Source organism: Spermophilus citellus (assembly GCF_964194105.1).
Source record: "Spermophilus citellus genome assembly, chromosome: 6".
In the NCBI taxonomy this organism is placed as follows: domain Eukaryota; kingdom Metazoa; phylum Chordata; class Mammalia; order Rodentia; family Sciuridae; genus Spermophilus; species Spermophilus citellus.
The window spans coordinates 90,222,707-90,248,545 of NC_138187.1; the positions used below are offsets into that span (position 1 = coordinate 90,222,707).

The 25,839-nt window shown below is 35.5% G+C and overlaps 2 protein-coding genes across 3 annotated transcripts in view; one reads left to right on the plus strand and one right to left on the minus strand.

The window, feature by feature from the left end:
• NET1 (neuroepithelial cell transforming 1) overlaps positions 1-17,982 on the minus strand; it is a 31,115-nt gene extending 13,133 nt beyond the window's left edge. Inside the window, exons 1-3 of the mRNA XM_081299884.1 lie at positions 17,718-17,982; positions 11,861-11,927; positions 6,908-6,967 (exon numbers count right to left, since the gene is read on the minus strand). Coding sequence (XP_081156010.1) covers positions 6,908-6,967; positions 11,861-11,927; positions 17,718-17,845 — 255 coding nt within the window. The 5' untranslated portion in view covers positions 17,846-17,982. The remainder of the gene's footprint in view (positions 1-6,907; positions 6,968-11,860; positions 11,928-17,717) is intronic.
• Positions 1-25,839, plus strand: part of TUBAL3 (tubulin alpha like 3) — a 37,982-nt gene that overhangs the window by 1,136 nt on the left and 11,007 nt on the right. The window lies entirely within an intron of this gene.

Here is a 25,839-nt window from a genome sequence, read left to right on the forward strand (position 1 = left end):
GAGACAATGAAAACCATGTTGTAATAAGATATGTGACTGGTGTTTAAGGTGGTTGAAACTGAAAAAATAATGCAAAATCACAAGGAGGGGTCAAGAACTTTGCCTAAGGTAGGGGCTTTGGGAAAGGAAAAGAATATATTCAAGAAGTCAAAGATGCCTAAGATTTTAAGCACAGGACTATAAACGCAAATAAAGAAATAAGGAGGAACAAGTTTCAAAGGAAAATTATTTCACTTTAAACATACCAAAGGCATGAGGCAGTGAAGAACATATAAATGAAACTATTCGGGGCTGGGGATGTGGCTCAAGCGGTAGCGCGCTCGCCTGGCATGCGTGCGGCCCGGGTTCGACCCTCAGCACCACATACCAACAAAGATGTTGTGTCCGCCGAGAACTAAAAAAATAAATATTAAAAATTCTCTCTCTCACTCTCTCACTCTCTCTTAAAAAAAAAAATAAATGAAACTATTCAGTTGGTAGATGATGGACAAGGCCTTGGGAAAAAAAGGCTGGGGTGGATTTAAACTGGAGAGTCAGCTACACAGAGATCAGAACTAAGCCTTAGGAATGAATGAGATGCCTCAGAGGGAAAATCTGGACAAAAAGAACACTGGTCCAAGGACCCAGCTCTGCAGGACTGCAAAGGGAAAGAAAATTTTGCAAAAGGAATAGTTGGAAGGAAAGAAAGAAGCCAAGGGCATAAAAAGTATAAATTATAGCAAAGACGTTAAGGAAGGTAAGAAAAGATCCATGGACTTAGTGATTACAAGTTTCAGGAGGTTCTCAGTAGTGCTAGTACAGTAGAATAAAGATAGGTGAATAAATAGGTGTTGAAGATTGAACAGAGAAAAATAATGGGCATAAATACTGCTAATAGTAAATAATCTATAAAATGTAATTTATTAGGGTATGTGAAATAGTGCTAGTTTTTGCAGGAAGGACCATCATTGCCCTTCTGTAGCTACCACGGATGTATTTTGTATACAAGATGATGCTAATGCTTCATCTTTCTGTTTTGAATTTTTTTATTTTTAAGTGATTTTTTTTAAAAAAGAGATTGGTTATATTTTATCATCTATTCTCTATTATTTGGTCACATATTTTGGAACTAGGTGTGATGTGGTTGGTGTTAAGAGTGAAGAACTGTTTGTAGAAGATATTTCTATAGAGTATTACAGTGGAAGCACCTAGACAATGTGAACTCTAGCTCCCTAATGTTACAGGTAAGAAAACTAATCTCCCCAGGTTCTCAAGAGCTATAGGAATAGCCTAGGCTAGAACCTTACAGTTTGGTTCCGTTAGCTTTATCAGTTAAAAATGGTGTCAGTGAAGCCAATACTTTATGGTCACTTGGTCTCATAAGGGAATAAAGGATAATGTGCAGAGAGAGTTAGGAAAGAGGTTATTAGGGAGTTCTTGTGGGTCTCTTACCCCATGTCTTTCTCAAAATTATGTTTTTCAATTTAGTTCTGTTTGAAGTTATTCCAAGTTAATGAAGGAGAAGGGATATTTTTCATTTTCCTCTTTTAGCTGGGGACCCAAGAGGTAAAGGTAAGAAGTCTTTCTATGTACAAACAGAAAGCATACATGAAACAAAAAGGTTCTAGTGATAATAAATTAAAAAAAAATTCCTGGCACATCAACAATGAAATTTTATTTTCATTTAAAATGTGTAGGTTTGTAGTCTAATTACATGTAGATGTTCAATTAGTATTCTGAGAGAATGTGAGTCTTTGGATTCCATAAAATCAAGGTGCAGGGTAGGCAAAAAGATAATACAAGGTGCAGGGTAGGCAAAAAGATCCTATTTCAAAGAATCATGATACTTTAATTATGTTGTTAATAGCAACAGTTTTTTACTTTCTGTAAATGGTATAATAGAGGCAGATTGGTTAATTGTCTTTGTGTAGAAAATCTAGAATTTATAAACCTAAAAACCAAACTGAGTTATCTAAAAATAATAATGTAGTTTTGTAAAAGGGATCAAGCTTTTTAAATTTTTTAAAATACTGTTTCTTAAAGACATGTTTAGTTGTAGCCTCTGTTTTGCTTGTATGGAGCTTTTAAAAATGCTTTCTTCTCCTAAAATATGAATAAGATAAAGAGAATATTGTTTCGACCTTCTCTATAAAAAATGACTGCTACCTACTTTTCTCCCTCTTTTAATGTGAAATATGTTTTGAAATGTAGAAATAAAGTAGAATTTAAGAAAAATCTGAGCTGAAGATGTAACTCCGTGGTAGAGAGCTTGCCTAGCATGTGTGAGACCCTGAGTTCAATCCCCAGAACTGAGGAAAAAAAAGTATAGTCCTTATCATTTTGGTCTAGGTACTATTTTTACTTACTTATATCTGCAATAATAATGAGCATTTGAATACTAAGCTAGGAAAGCCACATTATGGGCAGAGAAAAACATCTAAGTTCTCTTCTGCCCTCTACAGGAGATATTGTGAACTGCAACAAAAATTTTAACCTGTTTTGGTTTTGTTTTTCAATTTTGTAATTATGTTCGCAAAGACATTGTAAAGATGACTACATCAACAATCTTTGAATCTGTATAAAAATATGAATGACAGCAAAATTTGTATCTTCAGTTCTTATCTAGTTTTCACGTTTCGTATTACTAAATTAAACATATATTTAACAATCAAGTATATTAAAATTTTACAGTTCACAGGAAATATAAAGGCTTTTCTAAAATAAGAAAACCATGTTCCATTTTAAAGTTATAGATTTAAAGATTGCAAATACTACTATATATCTCACTAAAAATGGGTTAAAAACAGAATTAAAAATCTTACTTAAAAAGGAAGCACTGATTAGAAAATGGAACTTTTGAGAAACCAGAGCTCTAAAATATCTAGCAATAAGTTAAAAACAACACACACAAACACAAAAAGGAAGTTACAACATTTGGACTAAATGAGTATGAAAGAAACTAGTAATGAAATTATATGTGGATTTGGGTTTTTAATATCATTTGGATAAAAATTTGAGTGTCCTATTTATGTTTTATTAGGAATTTGGTTTAGGAAAAGATCATAAATTTGGATCAATTAAATACTATTAGAAAGAGGTATATAAACAAATAGTTTGGCAGGCTAGGAAGTATTTATCAAAGCAATGGTTCTTTTTGCAGTGATAATAAATAATAATAAACAGTAAATAAAATAATGTACACAGGATTTTAGTGATGACTTTTTATCTCAAGTATACATACAGGTTAAGAAATAATTTCCAGTATAATGTATGATCACTTATGCTCATGTAGTAGGATGTTGGGTGGGATCCCTCTCATTTTCCCTGACTTTAATTAAGACTCCACATTAAATACAAAACACTACTGTGTCTTGAACCCAGTTTCCTCTTTTTTCAGCCCATTCTTACTTCACTCCCTGCTGTAGCAACCAGCTTCCTTAAAGGTGACCTTGCAGCTCCTGGTCTTAGCTGCACTGTGCATCCTTTGCCTTCCACCTGCTTACTGGAGGCTCTGTGTAAAATCTATGCATATGTAGCCTTACAGGGTAAGTGACGGATACCTCAAGGGCCACCAATGACTAGTGGAGAACAGAAGGTCCTCTCTTCAGTCCCCTGATAGAGCCCCAGTAAGACCAATTCCAGTTGCCCATAGTGGTGTCCAGATTAATTGTAGACATTGCATGAACCCCCTCTGTTTTACTTCCTCATCACACCTCAAGATAGATCACCTGTCAAACGAGCCCTCATTTCAGGCCCTGATTTCTGGAAATAATTTAGGCTAAGACACTGACAATGAAACTGGTCTAGTGGTGAGACACAGGACAGGACTCTGGAATAGGATTTCTCATTAGTAAAACGGTGACATGGTATGGATCAGGATGAGGTACAGATGAAGCAGTAAAGGCAATGGCTTCGGTACTCATGGTAGCAAATGAACAAGACAAGGAGCAGTGGTAATTTTAAGCACTGTAGAGTTGGGCTGGCATTTATTAATTAATTGCTTAGAAGAAGCAGCTGGTAGATCCTTCATGTTTGTCCTTAGTTATTAAGTGGGAACAGCCAAGTAAGAGTACCTGAAATTTCATCACCCCAATTGGGCCAAAATAAATCAGAAGCAGTATTGCATACCAGGAGAAAATATAGAGATTAGCCATTAACCAAGGTCCAGAATGTAGGAGTGTTGGTCTCCACTATATGCTCATTCTGTTTATCTGAGTGCCTCTTACAATGAGATGAACTGTGGCGAATGACAGTGGACCACTGCAAACTTAAAGTTCTATTCTCAGCTATTGTATAAAATGTACAATCTTTAATGGGAACAGACAACAAATTCTCTAGCATTTGGTATATGGCTTTAATCTGGCCTATGTGTTCTTTTCAGTTCCTATTGGTAAGGTTGATCATAGTAGTAGCTTTATTTTCTGGACACATGACAACTGTCCCAAACTTTGGGCTAGCTGATAAGTATTCATATTATTTTTCCTAAAGATTATAGTAATTAAAATAATACCAGTAAATCCAGTATCAATAAACTCTGCTACAATTAGAAGAAACTGGACGTTGCCTTTTACAATACGTATAATGTAAGGCTTAACTTTGGAAAAAGGCTGTGGAAGTGGCAGTTTTACGGTTTCACTGAATCTGCCCATGAAAGCTCGTGGAACAAAGACTGCAAAACCAAAACCCAAAGTCAGTATGTATAGCACTACGTGACAATCCAAAATTACAAGTTCATGTGGATAAACAACTGCAAGACCTGTATAAGAGAAGAAAGCAGAGAAATATGAGGCATCTGCCAGATCTCAGTACAGAATTCCAAACTATCAACAAGTACTCGAAGCAAAACTTTGGGAAAAGCAGCTGAAACTACGAAGTGTTTTACATATGCAAGAATAATGGTAAGGGATTCATGGCTGGCACACTCCAACCTTAGAACTCTCAAAGCTCACTCACAGGACAAAGCTCTATACTATGGAGAAAATTTAGAGAGTAGAGCTCAAATCGAGTGGGACAGAGGAGATGGAAGCAAAGGAAGAAGAAATAAAAGTTGGGGAGGAAACTCAGGAAGTAGGAATACATATATTTAAAAATATGTATTTATTTCTCAAAAAAACAGAAGAGCAGAAGAGCTTTGGAGTCAAGAAGCTAAAAAAAGATCTCCTGAACTCACTTACTCTTCCTTTTTCCACACAAAATGAGCAGTATTGTAGTCAAATCTTATAAAAGTCTTTATAAGAAAAACAAACATCCCAACAATAGAAACATGATAGAAAAATATGTGCCCAAACATAAAAAACTATAACAATGTTTTAAAATTAACCACGACACAACATAAATCAGAATTAGATGATAAGAATTAAGGAAAGAATTAGAAATAAAAGAAAAAACAGCTCAGACCAAAAAAAAAAAAAAAAAGAGACTAACCTAGAAAAAACACAGAGCAAAGAAAAATATCTTTACCTTCAATACACTAGGAAAATCTGTCATCACTCTTTATCATCTGGATCCAAATGACTAAATGTTTTTAACATTTTAACATCTTAAATCATTTTACAAAGCATGAACAAGAGGTAATAGGGAAAACAGATTCATTAGTAATTTTAATAATTTAAACATAGCAAATTTCTTTATATCAAGTAAATTTTGATATAAAGAAATTTTTTAAAAATTTTGTTGAAACACTGTAAACATCACATTTGGCATATAAACAATACATCACTTTTTAGTGAAACAAAATGGTCCAGATATTTAAAATCCTTTACCACAATATTTTATCATCATTCTTACTCAAATTAATCAAGTCCTCTTCCCTAATAAAAGCTTCATTTTAAAACCAGATTTACTTGCCCCCCTTCTAAAACATTACTAAGATTGTTGAGGTTAATTAGTGCTCTCTCTTATTACAGTGTAGAATAAACTCAACTTTTTCTTACCAACAAGTTGTTCTGGTAATATTTTCAAAAAGTCAGAATTCAGTAGGTTATAAAGTGTAGAAATAGCACTGTTATCTGTCAATATGCATTCACTATCTAATAATTATGAAAATGTCTCCCTCTATTTCCTTCTCTTTGCCATTATGGAGAGAAAAGACTAAATTCTGATTCAATGAAAGCTAAAAGCAGACAGTAGAGTTACTGTCTCCAGTCTTTTTTTACACTTTCCTGAAAGATAATTCAATGTTAGTCCTCCCTTATTTGTAGTTTCACTTTTTTGGTAGTACTGGAGATTGAACCCAGGGTACTCTATCACTGAGCTACATCCCTCACCCTTTTAATTTTATTTTTAAGACAGGGCTGCACTAAGTTGCTAAGGCTGGCCTTGAACTTGTGGTTCTCCTGCTTCAAATTCTCAGGCTCACAGGCATATGCCTCTGTGCCCAGTGGTTTCACATTTTATAGTTTCCATTTACTTGCTGGTCAACTTATCAGAAATGTAAGGAATACCATAACATGGTAAATGATATCATGGAGATGTGGAAAGCGCTAAAGGAAAAAAATGACAGTTTCTTCAATAACAACAATAATAAAAAATTATAAGAAAACAAAGAGCAACAGGGAATCTATAAATTAAAAAAACACTTAGATATAAGTAATCACAGATCGTCAAGTATGAATTGTATCTGATCATATTAACGGATTTTTGCTATTCCTTAAAGGCTAGCGCACCACAGTGCTTCCTCTTTACCAGACTTGGCTGCCACACACTAGCCCCAATCTAACAGTTTTGAGAGTGGTTCCCCCTTATTTTTAACCAAGAAGTAGAATAGCAAAAAAGAGGGTCTCTGTGAACCAGTATTATTCATTTTGCACTTAAAAATTCTACAAACCATCTTTCCCCTAGAAACCTGATATTCATTCTTATAGCATAGAAATAAAAGGATATCCACAAATTTTAAAGTGCTTTTCTTTAATAGGGCATCAAGGCTTACCTTCAGATCAAGGCTGCTAAGGCTTACAACATCATCATCTTTCTCTCTTCGTTTTCTTTTCTATAAGGAAAATAAAAAGATTTCATCCTTATGTACAAGTGGTACATGTTAGCCCATAAACAGACTGCAACAAATAGAAAAATCACTTAAAAATGTTAAGCTTTTGTATACATATGCAAAGGGAAAATATTTTGATGAGGAACATTTATAAATTGTCTCTGGCACATACACTATCAAAATAGCGACCCCCCCATAAGTGATCTCTTGCTGTGAAGTGATTCCACCATATAAAATGTGTATTTATGTAAAGGTCTCAGAATAGTACTCATATTGTTATTGGTCTGTGTGTACTTTGAGGAAAAAGTAAAATAGATTTTATAAGAGAAAGGCAATACTTTTTTTTTTTTTTTTTTTTTTTTTAAAAGGAATACTTACTGTTTATCCTGGGGGCAGAGGAGGGAAATTTTCACTAGGGAAAAAAAGTCCTTTTTTCTTCCTGGCCCAAAGTAAAGTAACTAAGCAGGATTTAGCAAGTGAAAGCTGAAACTGATATCCCTGGATTTACTTTCCAGTATCATTCAGCTCTACTGGTGATAAGCAGTAGAAAAACTGTGTACCTATTATTTATGGCATAAAGAATAACTACCCTTAAGTAACACTTCATCTCAAAATAACTTTTTACAGTACTTGCGACCAGTTTACCTCTTGTGAAATTTCAAAAATGGATCAACCAGGACTCCCTTAAGAGTTCTTGGTTCTACACAGAAGAGAAACTACTAGGAGTCTAATCAGAGTTGAGTAGCACAGAGTCAACAGAGAAAAGGAAAAAGGAAAGACAAAGTACAGAAGGGAAAGGGGGAAATAATAGAACCAGGAGGTCTCAGAAAGCAAGCCAACATAAAAATAAGGAGCCCTGTGAAGTTAGAAAAGTTACCTAAACCCAGCCTCCTTGTAAAAGTGGAGAAAAACAAAATTCACATTAAGATGAACAAAAATTCTCAAAGTTAAATCCTGTACAAAATCATTCTAAGAAAAAAGAGAATAAGGGTCAGACTACCATCCTTTTAAGGAATGAAGGCACAGCAGAGGGAAATGCTTGAAGGGGCAGACAAAACTGTAATACGCTATTTCAAATTGAACTAAAAGAAATTAAGAAAATGAAACGAGAAACGAAAGAACAATATAAATCAGAACTGGAAAAAAAACTTGAATATAAGGTGACAACATGAAAAACAAAAAGATCATATCCAGATGATACAGAAAAGTATGAATAGTATGATCACAATGTTGAAAAGCCAACTAGCCAGATATCCTGCATATGTGTATCCATCTGTAGGCCCATGTGTGTATTAGTTAATTATAATATGAGCAAAATATAGAAGTATACAAATGGTGTTATTGTTATGGGTTAGAGTAGAGGCTGGGGATGGAAGGAAGGACTTACATGGGGAAGGACAGGGAGGAAAGAAGGGAAAGGTAATTGCCTAGCAAAAAGATTACAATGAGAGAAAATATGTAAATGTCACATGAAATTGCATACGTGTGAGTGCATGCATGAAGAACCTTTAATAGGCTTTGAAACATTCCACTGTAATTTCTTTAAAATATCTTGAAATCTCACTTCATTGAGCCATCTGGAATTTACTTTTATATGTATGTAGCATGAGGTAGGATAGTCAGTTACTCCCACCCTGACAGAATTTGTTGAGTGCCTATGACTCCTTTATTATGCCTGTGATACAGTAAGTTCTAGCATCATGTGGGTAAGTATCTGGGTTCTTTATTTTGTTTGTTGGTCTGTTTATCATTCCTGTGCCCATATCACCCTATGTTTTAATAACCAATACAATACAGTTAAGTCATACACTTCCTATCTTGTATACTGCTTTTTGTTTTGGGGTCCTCTACTCTTCCCCATGAATTGTAAAATGAGATCTATCAAATTCCAATAGGATTTCTATTAAAACTTCACCAAATATGGAGTAATTTGCAAAAAGTTGTCATTTTTATGATAGAGTTCTTGCATGAAAATAGTGATTTCTTTATTTAATTAGGTCTTTTATATTCTTTTTTAATGCTTTCCAATTTTCTCCATAAAGTTCTCATACATAAATCTTTCATGGATTTATTGCTAGTTTTTTAAAAAATTCTTCCTATATTCATATAGGTCTTTAAAAGTTACATTTGATTCTTTTATTGCTAATGTATATAGATTCTTGTTTCAATTTTTATTATTTTAGTAGATGCTATGTACACAGTATTCTATGTAGACAATCATACTGATTGATGCCCACTATCATTAACCTTACCCTAAGTGAATACTGTGCTTTAAGATAGCTCAGAATATTACTACATAAATTAAAATATACACTAGGAGTACATGCTCAATATATTTTTGCTAATAGGTCTGCACAATCAAATGTATGGAGACTCTTATTTACTGAATTTCTGTTTGAGGTTAGGCTTATCAGCCTATAAGGAAAAAGGGCCAAGATGGGAAACGTTTCAAAGGAAAATATAGAATTGCACTAAAATTAGGAGACTCTTGCTATGAATGCTTTAGTGGCTAAATGACACACGTAATGGGAATAAAAGCACAGAAATCTTCAACAAGAATACCCAACAGAAACATGTATTAAACAGAAAAGAATGCAAATTAATTCTGTATTGCCTAATTCATTAGAACATTATCAAAAGATATATAAGTTACAACTGGCAAACTAGAAAAAGAACCATTTTTGCTATCTTCCCCAAATATAAAAGCATAAGAATTATATGATCTATTTGTATAATTTATTTATATATGTATTATACTGTAATCAGGTTTCGAGTGTCACATCACACAAAAATAAATGCCTTTGTAAAATCTTGCCTTAACGAGTGGACCAATGGTACAGAATAGAAGACACAGTAACCAATCCGCAAAACTACAACTATCTTATATTTGATAAAGGGGCTAAAAGCATGCAATGGAGGAAGGATAGCATCTTCAACAAATGGTGCTGGGAAAACTGGAAATCCATTTGCATCAAAATGAAACTGAATCCCTTTCTCTCGCCATGCACAAAAGTTAACTCAAAATGGATCAAGGAGCTCGATATTAAATCAGAGACACGGCGTCTGATAGAAGAAAAAGTCGGCTATGATCTACATACTGTGGGGTCAGGCCCCAAATTCCTCAATAGGACACCCATAGCGCAAGAGTTAACAACCAGAATCAACAAATGGGACTTACTCAAACTAAAAAGTTTTCTCTCAACAAAAGAAACAATAAGAGAGATAAACAGGGAGCCTACATCCTGGGAACAAATCTTTACCCCACACACTTCAGATAGAGCCCTAATATCCAGAGTATACAAAGAACTCAAAAAATTAGATAATAAGATAACAAATAACCCAATCAACAAATGGGCCAAGGACCTGAACAGACACTTCTCAGAGGAGGACATACAATCAATCAACAAGTACATGAAAAAATGCTCAACATTGCTAGCAGTCAGAGAAATGCAAATCAAAACCACCCTAAGATACCATCTCACTCCAGTAAGATTGGCAGCCATTAAGAAGTCCAACAACAACAAGTGCTGGCGAGGATGCGGGGAAATGGGTACACTTGTTCATTGTTGGTGGGACTGCAAAATGGTGCAGCCAATTTGGAAAGCAGTATGGAGATTTCTTGGAAAGCTGGGAATGGAACCACCATTTGACCCAGCTATTCCCCTTCTCGGTCTATTCCCTAAAGACCTAACAAGAGCATGCTACAGGGCCACTGCTATATCGATGTTCATAGCAGCACAATTCACGATAGCAAGATTGTGGAACCAACCTAGAAGCCCTTCAATAGATGAATGGATTAAAAAATGTGGCATTTATACACAATGGAGTATTACTCTGCAATAAGAAATGACAAAATCATAGAATTTGGAGGGAAATGGATGGCATTAGAGCAGATTATGCTAAGTGAAGCTAGCCAATCCTTAAGAAACAAATGTCAAATGTCTTCTTTGATATAAGGGGAGTAACCAAGGACAGGGTAGAGACGAAGAGCTGGAGAAGAAGAATAACATTAAACAGGGATGATAGGCGGGAGGGAAAGTGAGAGTTAAGGGAAATTGCATGGAACTGGAAGGTGAGCCTCAGGGTTATACACATTACATATAAGAGGAAAGGAGGAGTAGGAGAAAAATTATATAAGTGGAAGAAACGATTTATAGTAGAGGGGATGGAGAGAGAGAAGGGGAGGGGAGGGGAGGGGTGAGGGGACAGTGGAGAATGGGATAGACAGCAGAATACATCAGTCACTAGAAAGGCAATTTGTAAATCAATGGAAATGTAACTGATGTGACACAGCAATCTGTATACGGGGTAAAAATGGGAGTTCATAACCCACTTGAATCAATCTGTGAAATATGGTATATTAAGAACTATGTAATGTTTTGAACAACCAACAATAAAATAATAAAAAAAAAATGAATAAACTCAAAAAGAAAAAAAAAATCTTGCCTTAAAAATAATGCATCAGTTTCTCCATCCTGAGATGATCAATAGCAAAAAATGATTTATCTTATATATGTATATTTATTTCGAATAACTTGTTTACACTAAATACGTATATATGTAATTTTATATATGTATAATCAAACATCTTATATTTTTAATCAATATTTCATAACATATGATCTTAAATTTAACATTGGTAGGAAGTGAGAAAGGATTGTATAAAGATTAATATATATATATGAGTGCTTTGCAAATTGTGTTTTATTGACTTGAAATAAAAAAATTCTTCCAGCTTATTAGCAGAAAAGAAAAGGACTAAATTGGGCTGCAAAAGATGGCTGTAGAAATTCTATTCAAGATATTCAGAAGTAAAGACAAGTGAGACAAGAGACTGAAAGACAACCCAGGAACTAATTCTAATGCCTTGAAATAAAAATCCCATTATGGACTTACCAAAGTGAAGTCCCAGTGGGGGCCAGGTGTTAAAAATGTGAAGGAGCTACCTCTCCGAAGGGAATATCTATGAAGAGAAAATTCAAACAATAAATAAATAGACTACATAGTTTTAAAACCATTTAAAATTGCCTGATTAGTCATTCAATCTTGGAAATAAGAGGGACAGGGCACAAAACAAAAAAGGACACAGATCCTGGTCATGTTCAAAATCTTTAGAGTAAAATACCTTATATAAAATTAGTGAACAAGCTGGGCACAGTAGTGCACACCTGTAATCCCAGCAACTCGGGAGGCCGAGGCAGGAGGATCGTGAGCCTCAGCAGATAAGCAAGTCACTGTGAGACCTTGTCTCTAAATGAAATATAAAAAAGGGTGAGGATGTTGCTCAGTAGTTCAGCACTCCTAGGTTCAATCCCCAGTACCCCCTCCTCCCCCAAAAAAGAGAATAAAAAAGTAGTTCACCAAACCAAGCAGAGTTTATTTTAGAAACACAGAGATCAATAATATAGAATTTATTAATATAATACATTGCATTAATAGGTTAAATAAAAACCGGCAAGTTGAACTTTCTTAGATTAAAAAATATGAAATTCATTCATGCCTAATATTTAAACAAATAAAAACAGAAGAATATTCTTCACAAGTAAAACCTAGCTGGGTGTGATGGTGCACATCTATAATCCTAGCAACTCAGGAGGCTGAGTCATGAGAATTGCAAATTCCAGGCCAGCATAGAAAACTTGGACAGATCCTGTCTCAAAAAAAAAAAAAAAAAAAAAGGGGGTTGTGTAGCTCACTGGTAGAGCACCACTGGGTTCTATCCCAGTACCACCTGCCCCTCACCCCCAATTTAAATCCATGTTATTTACATTGGTATTGAAAATCCCTGCTGATTTAAAAAATTCAATTTTAAACTATATATAAAGCTCTGAATAATACATTTGAGATAAAGATCTCAAGTAAGATTAAACTTTGGTTAGAATTTTGTTCCTTAAGGATTTTGTTTTCCATTCACTCTAAAGAAATAAATCAGGATATTCCTATGTCAAAAGCTGTCTTTACCTTTCTAAAATACAAATCTCTCTATATATAAAAATATAAACTTCTTTGTTTGTAAAATATGTAGAAAAGCAAACATAGCTAGCATAGGAGATAAAGGCAGTTTATAAGCCATATTTATTGTTAAATTAATTCAAATATAAAGAAAAATAAAGCAGAGATATGTCCCCAATCCCACCACCATGGAAATAACTGAAGAGCAACCATATGAGAAAAGTAAAGAGTATTATGAGTTTACTGTGGCAATGGAGTCAGCTATCATCATTTGCATTTTAACAGAGGAGCATGAAGCCTTATAATGAAAAAACAGGGGAGGTTCAAGTATGACCTGAATGTAGACTGTCATTGAAGGGAAGTTGTAGGCGAGCTAACTAAAAGAATGTGTGTGTGTGTGTGTGTGTGTGTGTATTGTGATTGGATAAGGTGCCTATTTGGCTTACTTTGGTTGGTTCTAAGTAGGAAATGGGACCAAAGTTAGGAAACTGACAGTTATTAATGAAGTCCTGGCTATTTTAGGCTAAGTATTATAGAAGTTATTATTTAGCTTCTTGGATTGTCAGGCCATAGTCCATTTGTGAATCTGGTCTTTTCCTTTGACTTTCATGATCTTTGTTCATCATAAATTTAAAAACACCACAGATGGCTGTCATTCCTGCAGAAATTTACAAGTTTAAATTTGCAAGTTTAAATCAATTCAAGGGTTTCTGTAGTTTTCTAAGTTCAATAAAGTGTGTACTTTATGATAAGTCAGTATCTTTATAGTTTTGTAGTTTAATTGGAAGAGTTGTGATGTTTTCATGATAAGAATATATATATGTATATATATATTTATATATACAGTGCTTGTTACATAGTAGACAATAAATGATAACTAGCTATTGCTTTTTTAACTGTTCGTTTTAAACTTTATTCCATTCTACATTTTACAATGAAACACCTTGAAAATAATTCTGTTTTTAAGAATGTGTTTTTTCTTCCTGTTGGCAATCATATTGTTTGATACATTGTTTGAGAATGCCATTAAACAGTTTAATACCTTTCTTCTATTTATAATTCTACTTCAACTCATATCTATCATGGTAGAAGAAGGCAATGACATATCAAAATCTCTGAAGATATAATTTGGCTTAAGAAGAATTAATAGAATGATTCTCTTTTCAAACAGCAGCCTTACCATTTCTAATTATGCTTCATTTGTATTAAAACTAGTTTAATGTAAAAATAATTTACATTGTTCAGAAACACATCAAATAATATTAAAGAAAGTATGTTGGATACAAGGGAAATCACAGTGGTATTAAATAAAAAAATATGTAATAAACCACAATAGCTCATTAATGTTTTTTTTTTTACTTCAATTTTATTATTGGGCATATTTAAAAGTATATTCAATATATGGACAAAAATATTTGTATATATGGATAGAAATTTTCGAAAAGATGAAGGACTACCATTTCTAGCTTTCATTTCAATCTTTTAAACCCCTCTCCCACCTTTTAAGTAGAATGTCCTGTGGGGCCTATAAAAAGGCCACTTTTAATCTTAAAGTCTTATGAAATTGAAAAAAAAAAATTTCCCATAAGAATTTAAAATAGATGCTAGATTTTGAGTCTGCCTTCTATAAAAAAATGTGTATCTTTCCAAGATTTTTGGAAGTCTGGCACTGTCACACATGCTTTCTGGACATAATTTATTTTTTAGGTTTCTTTTTTCCATGGGAATTCAAAACAAATAGACTCTTATTATTAAAATGGGGGAAAATAGCATTATTGTAAAGCTGATTACAGATAATACTGGAAAGAATCTACCATTGATTTGGAAACGTTTTTCCATTCGTTAATGTCTTAAGAATTCTTAAGAGCTATTTTTCTTTCCAACTTTTAGACATCAAACTCTTTCTGAGCCGGACATGGTGGTGTATACCTGTAATCCCAGCAGCTCAGAAGGCTGAGGCAGAAGGACAAGTTCAAAGCCAGCCTCAGCAATTTAGTAACCTGTCTCAAAATAAAATATAAACAGAGGTGCACATGTGGCTCAATAGTTAAACGCCCCTCTGGTTAAATCTCCTATGCCAAAAAAAACCCAAAACCCCAAAATAAAACAAAACAAAAAAAACCTTTCTGAGGTCAGTACAGTTATTTCTGTGTAATAAAAAAGTATTAATAGCTTTAGATTTGTAATTCTTCTTAATACTTGTCCTATACCCAAAAGGAAACGCTTATTAAATATTTTAAGTGCCACTGTGAATGCTACTTTGTAACATATATTTGTATTAGATTAAAAATAATCTTTTGAGATCATTAATTGCTGCTTCTCAACCCACTCCTCACATATGGCTTCCATGTAGTTATACAATAGCACTTTCCTACAGCAGTATTTTTAAAAGTCTAATCTGTGCACTTATATAGGAAAGAGAGCCTGTCATCCGCATAATCTTTTATCATTTATCATATTATATCTACATATTATTAAGTGACATGAATTATAATTTATTTCAGAAGACTTTTTTATTAAAGTGCCTTGTTCTAGCTTTTAATAAAAAAAAACTTTGTTGTTCCTTGACTGTGCCCCAAATATAAACACATTTCACCACCTCTCATGCTCACATGTTGTATCAACTGCAATAACCTCCTAATTGGTCTTTTGTTATTCCATCTTTGCTACATAATAGAGTGAGTCTTTAAAAATATATATCACATTGTTTCCTCTTATTTCCCAATTGTCTAAATCAAAGTTAGCAATGGTGCACCAGTTACTCCATGATCTAGCCCCAGTCATCTTTCTGATCTCATCTATCATTCCTCACTTTGTTTCACTCAACTCTAGTCAAGGAATTAACTGGGTGGAGACTGAAGAGGGGTAGGGTGTAGCTGGAGAGGATGGTTCCCTAGGAGCATGCTTTTGAAGTATATATTGTATTTGGCCAGAGGAGTCTATCTCTATGAACTACTTTCCTCCACCACACTCTTCTGCCACGATGTTCAGCCTACCTCAAGCCCTGAGGAACGGAACCGGCTGTCAATGGACTGAGACCTCTGAAACGGTGAGCCCTCAAAGAAACTTTTCTTTCTCTACAATCGTTCTAGTCTAGTCTTTTAGTTGCAGCAGCGAAAAAGCCAACTAAAACACCTTGTTTTCTTTGAAGTTACTTGAACACACCCAATAGAATTCTACTTCAAAATCTCTGCACTTGCTGTTCCTCTCTATCTAGAATACTCTTCCCCCAAATATTGCATGGCCTAGGTCTTTCCTTCAGTCTTTGCTCCAATTTTTTTTTTTTTATTATCATCAGAGACTTTCCTTGTGATCTTTTAGAAATAACAAACTACCCTCTTCCTAACTCTAGTCTTCCTACCATGCCTGATTCACTTTATGTGACCACCTGATATTTTATATATTTGATTACTGTTTTGTCCCCCAACCAACTTGCACAAAAGAAAGGACTTCATCTGTTTTTTTTTTTTTTCAGTAGAATTCCCATTATCTACAACAATGTCTGATACCAGGTAGGTATTCAGCAATAATACTGAATAAATGAATTTAACACTGCTTCCAGTAGATAATATATTTTTTTAAAATTTTACTTTCCCTGAACTAGTTTTTCCTGATTCTCCTACTTCTTAGTCTCAAGAGATGGTAGCTTCTTTTTCTCTGCTCTTTCACTACTTCTTAATGATAGGCTATAATTGGTATAGAGAAGGTTTCAGAAAGATATATTCAGATAAAGATTATCCTAAACTTCAAGTAAAAACCAGCTTGAGGCAGGAGGATCATAAGTTCAAAGCCAGCCTAAGAACTTAAGAGACCTTGTCTTAAAAAATAAAAAAGATGGGGGATGTAGCTTGGTGGTTAAGTACGGGGGTGGGGGGTTTTTCAACATCTGGTATCAATAAACAAACAAATAAATATCTGCTCGAGTGAAAAACTCTAGCTTTTTGCAGAGTAACTTACATTGGGCTTATAAACATTTTGTTGCTGAAACTAAGTGTTTTTTTCCCCTATTTCTCAAAAAGGGATTGACATATCCAAGCCTGACGAGAATGTAAGTTATATAAAGGACTGTAGTTTATCTAAAATAATGTTCGTGAACAACAGGGACTTCTGAAAAGATGGAGTAGACAGGAATTACTATTTTTATAGATATAAACCAGACAAATGACACTTAACAGGACAAGTAAGTTAACATTTAACAGTTTTTTTGTGTACAGGCACATTCTATGCACTTTACATTCACTAAATTTCACATGGCCCTTGGGTACTATTATAATGCACTGTGCAGAGATATTAAGAGGTAGTAAGCAACTCAACCAAGGTCATTCAATTTGTAATTGGAACCAACCGCACTGCAATGGAAAGCAACGTCTTTATTATTTTTTTACATGACTCCTCTTCCAGATACAGCTTTCTGAAACCCTAGTCTAGGGTCTATCCTTTCCAGACTCCGACATGCAAAGAGGATTCTGCCTTCCGAAAAACATTTTATTGAAAAACTCGCTTTTAGGTTCAAACTCCGTGAGAGTTTTGGTCGGAGCATCTGCAGCCCACGACCAATCGGCTGTGGAGCACAGAACCAGTGTGGCTATTCCTCTGCCTCTGGGAAGGGCCAGGAGGAGAGTGTCAACAAGCCCGCCCCTCCTCGCAGGGCTGGGCAGCCGCAGTCGGGGCCTCACGGACGTCAGCTCCAGGCCGAGCCCTCCATCGCTCGGGCTGCCCACCGCACTCGGCTCCCGGGAACCCGTGCCCTGCTCCCCACCCCCGGCCTAGGCCCACATCCTCCCCGGGACCCCGCGCTCACCTCCCGTCCAGCTCCGGCCGTGGGGTGTCGGCCGAAGGACCCGCGGCGCCATCCCCGTTGAGTACGGAGGCCCGGCGGCTTCGCCTCCGCGGCCGGGGCTGCTTCTGAGCCGCCGGCTCTAGCTCCATGTCGTGGAAGAGGGGGTGGGGCGGTGGCCGGGTGCCCGGGAGACCGACAGGGACGGGCACAGTGCCCGCCGCTTCTATGAGACAGCAAGTGCCTGTTAGAGAGCCGCCACCACCACCATCATCCGGGGATTTGAAAATGGCGGCTGCGTAGCGATCACCCAATCAGGAGCAGGCGACGGTTGCTAGGGGACGTGGAGTCCCGCCCCCTCCTCTGCCAGACCTGAAGGCGCCCAGGGAAAGGGAGGGAAGAAAGACTGGATGGGAATTGGGAAAGCTTGGATTTCATTCCGACTGTATTTCTCAATCCCCTAGTACTTCTTTCACTGTTTATTAGCACTTTCACTGCAGTCCAAGGCAAATGGACTGGAAGCATTTCAGGTCATTAGATCTTCATTAGCGTTCAGGGAGGATAGAGGTTGTAAGTAACGACCTATTCTGAAGCTTGGTTATTGACTATACACAGACTAAATTATTCTTGTGAGATATATCCCCAATTGCCAAAGATCATGGAACTGTCTCTGGAAATCCGGGCTGTCTCTAGGAAACCAATGAAATCTAGTTATGAGCCCTATGCTAGGAGACAGTGACTGTGTCTAAGAAGGCAGCTAAAGGAACTAGTAAATAAAGGATCTTCTCAAGAAGACGATTGTGAAACAAATGAACATGTTCTTTGATTTTAAATATTGTACTGCATGTGTTAAAGTCTTTAAAAATTTTCTCTTATTTGGCACTATAATTCCATTTCTTGGAATTTATCCTAAGAAATAAAATTATCTGTACATGAAGATATATTAATGACATTGTTGTTATAATAGAAAAATTAAAGACAACTAAACCAAACAATGATAGGAGAATTGCCAATTCTGGCTCATCTACTGGAAATAGTAGTTTCAGCCAATAAAAATAAATTGGGACGTGTAATAGAATAATACATTGTAATTTTCAGTAAAAAACATGGAACATGAAGGTGTATTCAGTATATTCAGAGTCATGAATTGCAAGATATTACACAGAGGGAAAAGATGAAGTCAGTGTACGAAGATGTCTGTAGGTGTCAGACTTTTGGGCATTTAAAACATTTTTAATTTTACTTTCTTATGTTGAATACTTTTTTGAAAAGAGATACTGAACTTGTATTACCTTTACAACACAAGGGGAAAATGCTTTAGTTTTGAAAAGGATAAGAAGTTAGGGAGTAGGACATCCTTCACTAACAAACACCTTTACCCCACCTACTCTTCCCTCAAAATTAAAGAAGGGGGCTGGGGATGTGGCTCAAGTGGTAACGCGCTTACCTGGCATGCGCGGGGTGCTGGGTTCGATCCTCAGCACCACATAAAAATAAAGATGTTGTGTCCACCGAAAACTAAAAAATAAATATTAAATAATTTCTCTCTTTCTCTAAAAAAAAAAAAATTAAAGAAGTAAGTACTGTTTTAGTACAATTACATTATAATAATACAGACTGTAATCCCAGATAGAGCTTTATAGGATGCAGATATTTGGACAAAACCACATTTTTACCCACAGGAACAGGTGAGATCCTTAGAAGTCAGAGTTTGTCCTCAGTTCTGCAGGTCCTGAAACTGGTTTTGGTGGTGTAATGAGAGGTGGCCCATCCTTTTGGAACCTGTAACAATCACTGTCAAAGTGATAGATACTCCAGGATGTTGATGTTCATGTGGGATTTAGCAGGAGGGACTTTCCTGTGATCAGAATACTGTTGTTTTAGGTGGGGAAATGCTTTGCAAATTTTTATTCATTTGGGAACTTACTATTTTGTTCAACTATTCACAATTGTTTATTGAATTCGTACAATAATATTACAAGTACTGGGCCAGATAGTAAGGCAGGAAGTCAGGAATAGAAGACAATTTTTAAGCAGAAAATTGCTGGGCACCATAGAAGCAGAACAAAGGAAAGTGGATTTTACTGAGGATTTGTCATTGAAAACCTAGAAAAGGCTGGTAAAGTCTCCTGGTCCTACAGGAGATCAACTTACTGGTGTCTGAATATGCCTGCTCCCAAATTCAGTGTCTTACTCTGCCTTGAATACTCAATACATGACAAATATTCTCTGAATCCTTATTTTCTCAGTTCCATGCAAATCACCCCTTTCCCTTCACATACTCTTCAGGTCAGGGATTAGGAAATTAATTAGATTTCAGCTTTCATATATGTGTAAATCCTGTCCAGATCTCTCTCCTTGAGCAAATGCTATCATTAACTTTATTGGTCCCAGATTTCTTTAAGTGTTGATTAATGATCATAGATTTAGAAATATTCTCTTGGAGGATTTCCAAAATTTTTAGCCATATGCATTTGATTGAAAATTTTAGGCAGATTAATTTTAAATATATTCAACAACTAGCACACTAATATAAATTAATATGTAATAAATAATGATAAAATCTATTCCTTAGATAAATTAAACACTAGTTTTACAAAACTGCTGATCAAGGGATATATATCTTATAGTGCAAAGCATTTATCAAATCCAATCCAATAATTTTCTAATTATTTGTTGATTTTGGTGTAATGTTTTGTTTGCCATTATCACTAGCTAAATGGAGCTTGAAATTACATAGAGAAATGAAATAAATTTATGAACAAAGACTTTCCTATTAGGGAACTAGTAGTCTTAATAATTAGGAAATTTCTCTTTATATCATCAATAATTTTTTCTTTTTGTTTTGAATACCCTTTCGATAAATTCATAGCAATTACACTCAAGAGAATGAATGTGTATATATGCACATGGGTATAAGTACATATGTTGTAATAATTTTAAAAATAAAAAAAATACATTTAGTATCTCTATTATTGTTATGAAAATGTTTATTAGACTAATTTTTAGTTGTGTCCAAACTTAATTGCTTCTGCCAAATGGAAGACATTGTAGTCCAATAGTTAAGTATGTGACTCTCTTGTCAGGAAGTGGTGATTCAAATCCTGGCTTACCTACTCAAGGTTTAAGCAACTTCCCTGCCTATCAGTGTCCTTGTAAAATGTTTATGGGGGGAAGGGGTCATGATAACTATACTTATAGTACTGCAGTGAGTTAATATGCCTTTAGAAGAATCATTGGCATAGTCAGACCTATGCTGCCTTAGCTCTCAATGCCATGAACAAAATTCAAGTTGTTACAAGTGAAGGGTGGGAATGGGGTGGGTATTAAAAATTCATCCATAAAATGGAGGTAAAATTCGATTCCTATAGTGAAAGTTACAACTCCTGTACAAAACCATGTGACAATATCCTGAGATACTGCCAGTAGAGTTAGATGGCTATGGGTCTGGGGGGTCTGAACCTGGTGTTTGTCACTGGACTTCCAGAGCCTGCCACACTGGGGAGATACACAATGGTGGGAGTTCATGTGCCTAAAGCAGAAGACTTGGCTGATGTGCTCAGTGGTACCTCCTGGACTGCCTAAGATTGGGTGGGCATTCCTTACCACCTGGGATTCCTAGGATAAGCTGTTGAGGGCCCTGGAGGCTGGACTTTTAGGATAACACTTTTAGGATAACAGCCAGATATTGAGCCAGGCACTCTTTAGTTTCTGGATTGTGGGGTAGGGGAGGCCCCAAAGGGTGGGGTGGGACTGGGAAGGTGGGGCAAACTTAGGGGACACAGAAAAGTAGTTACCAACTAGTACAAAAGTGATTTATTATTTTTTTTCTAACAACCAGTAAGCTTATACTAGTTTGTGCCAGCTGTATATAACTTGGGCTTCATAGGGAAAATACTGGAAATGCCCATTTCTTCCTTTTTCTTCTGCCATCCCAACAATCTGATTTACCACTCTACATTTTAGATACTTTAGTTCTTTCATCAAATCTTCAGACTAATATTTGCAGAAACATCACAATTAGAAGAATGCTTTAAAGATACCGGACCTATTATTTTTCTTATGCTACCAATGGGAAGATCACCTTTATGGTAATTATCTTACAAGGAAAAATTTCAGTTATCTCTAAGAAACAAAAGTATATGATGTATAGGCACAATAAGGCAGTATATTTGAAATCAGGTTATTTATCTTTTAAAATCTATCACATGTGGCTAAGGAGGTTGTTTTTCTTATATCTATCTATCTACCTACCTACCTATGGTATAATTACTGTGTTGGTCTGCTTTCAGATATTTCAATGAGGAAAACTAAAATTCCAAAGATGGGGTGTTAGCTATTGGTTTTAGAGAAGGTGAATCAAAAGTTAACAATATAAGTGTGTGACCAGAGAAGGCACTATTGATCAGAAGTACACTGAAATTATTTTTTTATGATTATATCATCTTGAAAGGGTAAAGTTTCTAAGCTGGAAAGCTTGAATTAAAATGTAAAAGATTAGGTATTATTAAGTTCCTCTGTTACACCCAGATTCCTGAGATAGTTAAGACAACGCCCTACTGGCCATTCAGCCTAGGGCCCTGTGCAGTTTGTCACAGGGCCCGAACCAATCAGTTTGAATGTGTACCCAGTTTAGAAGTGACCAATCACCCCTGCCCAGCCTGTTCCCGCCAATGAATGGACTAATCATGTATCAGAGTTGTTGTTCAATTTTCCCGCGCCTCATGATGATTTGTTCTGATGTATGCAAAGCCCCCCACCCTCTCCAAAAAGTGTACTTAAGCTCTGCTTGACCTCTGCTCTGGGCTCTGGGCTGCTCTCCCTTCTTGAGTGAGCACGGAGCCCCAGCGCGCTGGAACGGATCCCAAATAAATCCCCCTTGCCATTGCATGGAGCTAGTCTCGTGTGGTCTCTCCTTCTCCGACACTTCGCCGGACCCTTACAATCTTATTAAGAGATCACAGAAGATTTAAAAGGCAGAATGGTGTTCCTAGTGGGAAGGAAGGATGGAGGAGGAAAAGGGAAGGGTTTGGCTTGATGGGAGGGAATAATAGTAGACAGTGATTTTGGTTGCTTCCAGGGTTGCCAATAGAGAATTTTCAAAGAGAACTTCAGAAACCTCAGAATATTGATAAAAATAATTTTAAAAACAAAATATTCCTTGCTGACAAGGTTTTCTTTCTTAGCCAGTGAATTGGCAAGTGGATTGACTGACCCATTCACTGAGTAATATTTCAGGAAGGAACTTTGAAAAGAAAGGAAATCCTAATTGTAAACGTCACATTTTTTTTTTTTATCACATGGAAATTTTTTCATTTTTTCAAGACCCAAGGACAGCTATCAAGTGTGGCTGCATATATGTATGCACTATATATGGATATATATAGTGCATATATATCCATCCATCTCAGATCTATAGAATCTGAGATCCCAAAGGTAAGTGGGCAGGCTGGAAAATTCTTGAGTTGGTGCTGAAACAGAAGTTGTCATACATAGCAGAAATTTCTTCTTTCTTAGGAAGACCTTGGGCTGGGGATATAGCTCAGTTGGTAGAGTGCTTGCACAGGTCCCTGGGTTCAACTCCAAGCACCAAAAAAAGGAAAGAAGACCTCAATGTTTTCTCTTTATGCCATTCAAATAATTGCAAGAGGCACACATATATTATTGAGTACAAAAAGAAAATGTTTGAATACTATCCACAAATTATATTTAAATACTGATATTAATATTTTATCACAGAGATTTTAAAGCAAACATTATTAGTATCAATGGTGATTCAAAATAATGTTTCAGTTCCACAGAAAATATTAATTTAAAATTTATGTGCTCTTGATGACATAGTCTCAAAATACATCAAGCAAAATTTGACAGAAAAAGAAATGGTAGATGAATTAATAATCATAGCAAAAATTTTGACACATCTTTTAAAATAATTGATACTGAAAATTTGGACTACACAATAAATCAGTGTGACTTAATAGATCTATTTATTGATCTTACCTGTCTCAAACACTATTTTAAACAACTGTTTAATACACATTCTTTTTAGGCATTCATGAAACATTTTCAAAAATGTACCATATGGCAGAATATAAAGGAAATTGTAACAAATATATAAAGAGAGAAATCACTTAAAATGTTTTTTGATCTTAATGCAATTAATAAAACATCACATGGTGGTGGACATGCATGAGTGAGAGGTAGACATTTTTTGGTTTGCTCTATATATTTAGGATCTTTTGACTTGTTGAAGAGAAGCTATTCAAAAAGCACTCAGGTAATAAGAAAAGCTGATTTGCTATCACAGCAAATTTGCTTATACTCTTTCTTTTCCCCTGTCAATGGTTAATGAATTCATAACCCAAGAGGAGAATTTTTAAAGATGCTTGTTATTTTCAGCATAGTTCTGTGATAGAAGCAGATTGTGATAATCTGTCATTAACTCACCTGCAGTTGGCACAAACTTTATTACAGGTCGTTTAAACCCATCACAGCCAATTTGAGACCAGAAAAGTGTAGAACTAAAAAGAGACAGTACTGCTTTAAGTGAAGAAAGCTTTGCAGCCCTCAGGTGGAGTCATTTCCTGGTCCTGTGATTAAAGCATAGCTAGAAATGATTGCTCCTCAATCATTACCACTGGGCAGTAGGGGCAAGTACAGATCAGCATGGTAAGTGGCTCGGTACCTGCACATTGTTGACAGTGCTGATTTGGTGCTGAGGCAAATTTTACTCATCTTTTCCTCCACCCAAATTTCTCAGTAAAGTCTTACTACAAGAGAAGAACTTTTAAAATAGGCATTTGTTTCTTTCAGTACCCATTAGATGTTGGAAGCAGCTTTGGATAGGTTCTAATCTGTTCATCTGTAGCTTTGCTTCTCTCAAGGTGAAGGTAGGTTGGTTTGCAATCCTTCACTGCTGTATTAAAGCACCGAAGCAAGAAACTCTCCTTTAGTTTTTACATTTGTTTTTGAACCACTATGCATATTTTTCTGTAGAAATCAATTGCTTAATTTCCATTTATGCTTTGGAGTCTCTGGGGACTTCAGACCCAGGCTACTATTGCTAGGATCATAAATGCGTGACAGGGTAAAGTGCACAGACACTTTCTTTGCTCTCTATTTCTTTGAGTATAATAATGAATATTGTGCTTACAATAATTCTGTTTTGAGACCATCTTTTAAAAAATTTTTGTCCTTTTTAGTTTTTCATGACAGTAGAGTCTATTTCGATATATTTATACAAACATGGAGTACATCTTACTCTAATCAGGATCCCAGTCCTGTGGATGTGCATGATGTTGAGACTTACTATGGTGTATTCATATATGTATATATATCATATATATAATATATATATGTCATATATATATATATATATAAAAGCTATGTCAGATGCATTTCCCTGTCTTTCCTATTTGGGAACCATCTTCTAAGGCCTACTTCATCTGTAATCTCTTCTATGGAAGTGAATAATTTTAAGTGTCTTAGAATTTTTTGTCCTTAAAGCAATCTTTAAAACTGATTTCATCTCTAATTATCTTGTCCTGTTGTTCTCTCTTTCCAGCATTTTACAGATTATTAATTTTTTTCTCTTAAGAATTATGCCTTCCAACAAGAGGAATACATCTAGTAATGGAATGTTCTGTATCTTAACTATAAATGCTATTATTCTGGGGTGATGTTTTACTATGGTTTTGCAAGATATTTCCTCAGAGGACAAATGACTAAGGAGTACATGAAATCTTTTTGTGTCATTTTTTAGAACTGCATATGAATCAACAGTGATCTCAATCTTAAATGTTTAATTAAAAATTATGCTTTCCTAGTAATTCAAATAATCTGGGTAGCAGCATTCATTAGTGTGCTGTGACCTGTCAGTGTTGAGATTTTGTGGACATCTTGCAGTCTTACAGTGTTTCCTATTGTGACTAGTATTTTAGCAGGAGGGAGAGGATAAGAGAAGACTAAGGTGAACATGGTTTTCTACACCCCTGGAACCAGTTCTCTTATAAACCCAGCTTCCTCTAAAGCCAAGCAAGGGGCTTGTTGAACCAAGTGACTCCTGCTGAGTTACAAAAGGACAGTATTATTCTGTTTGAACCACATGAAGAGCAGTGATGAATTTTTTTGTTAATGATTATTTTTA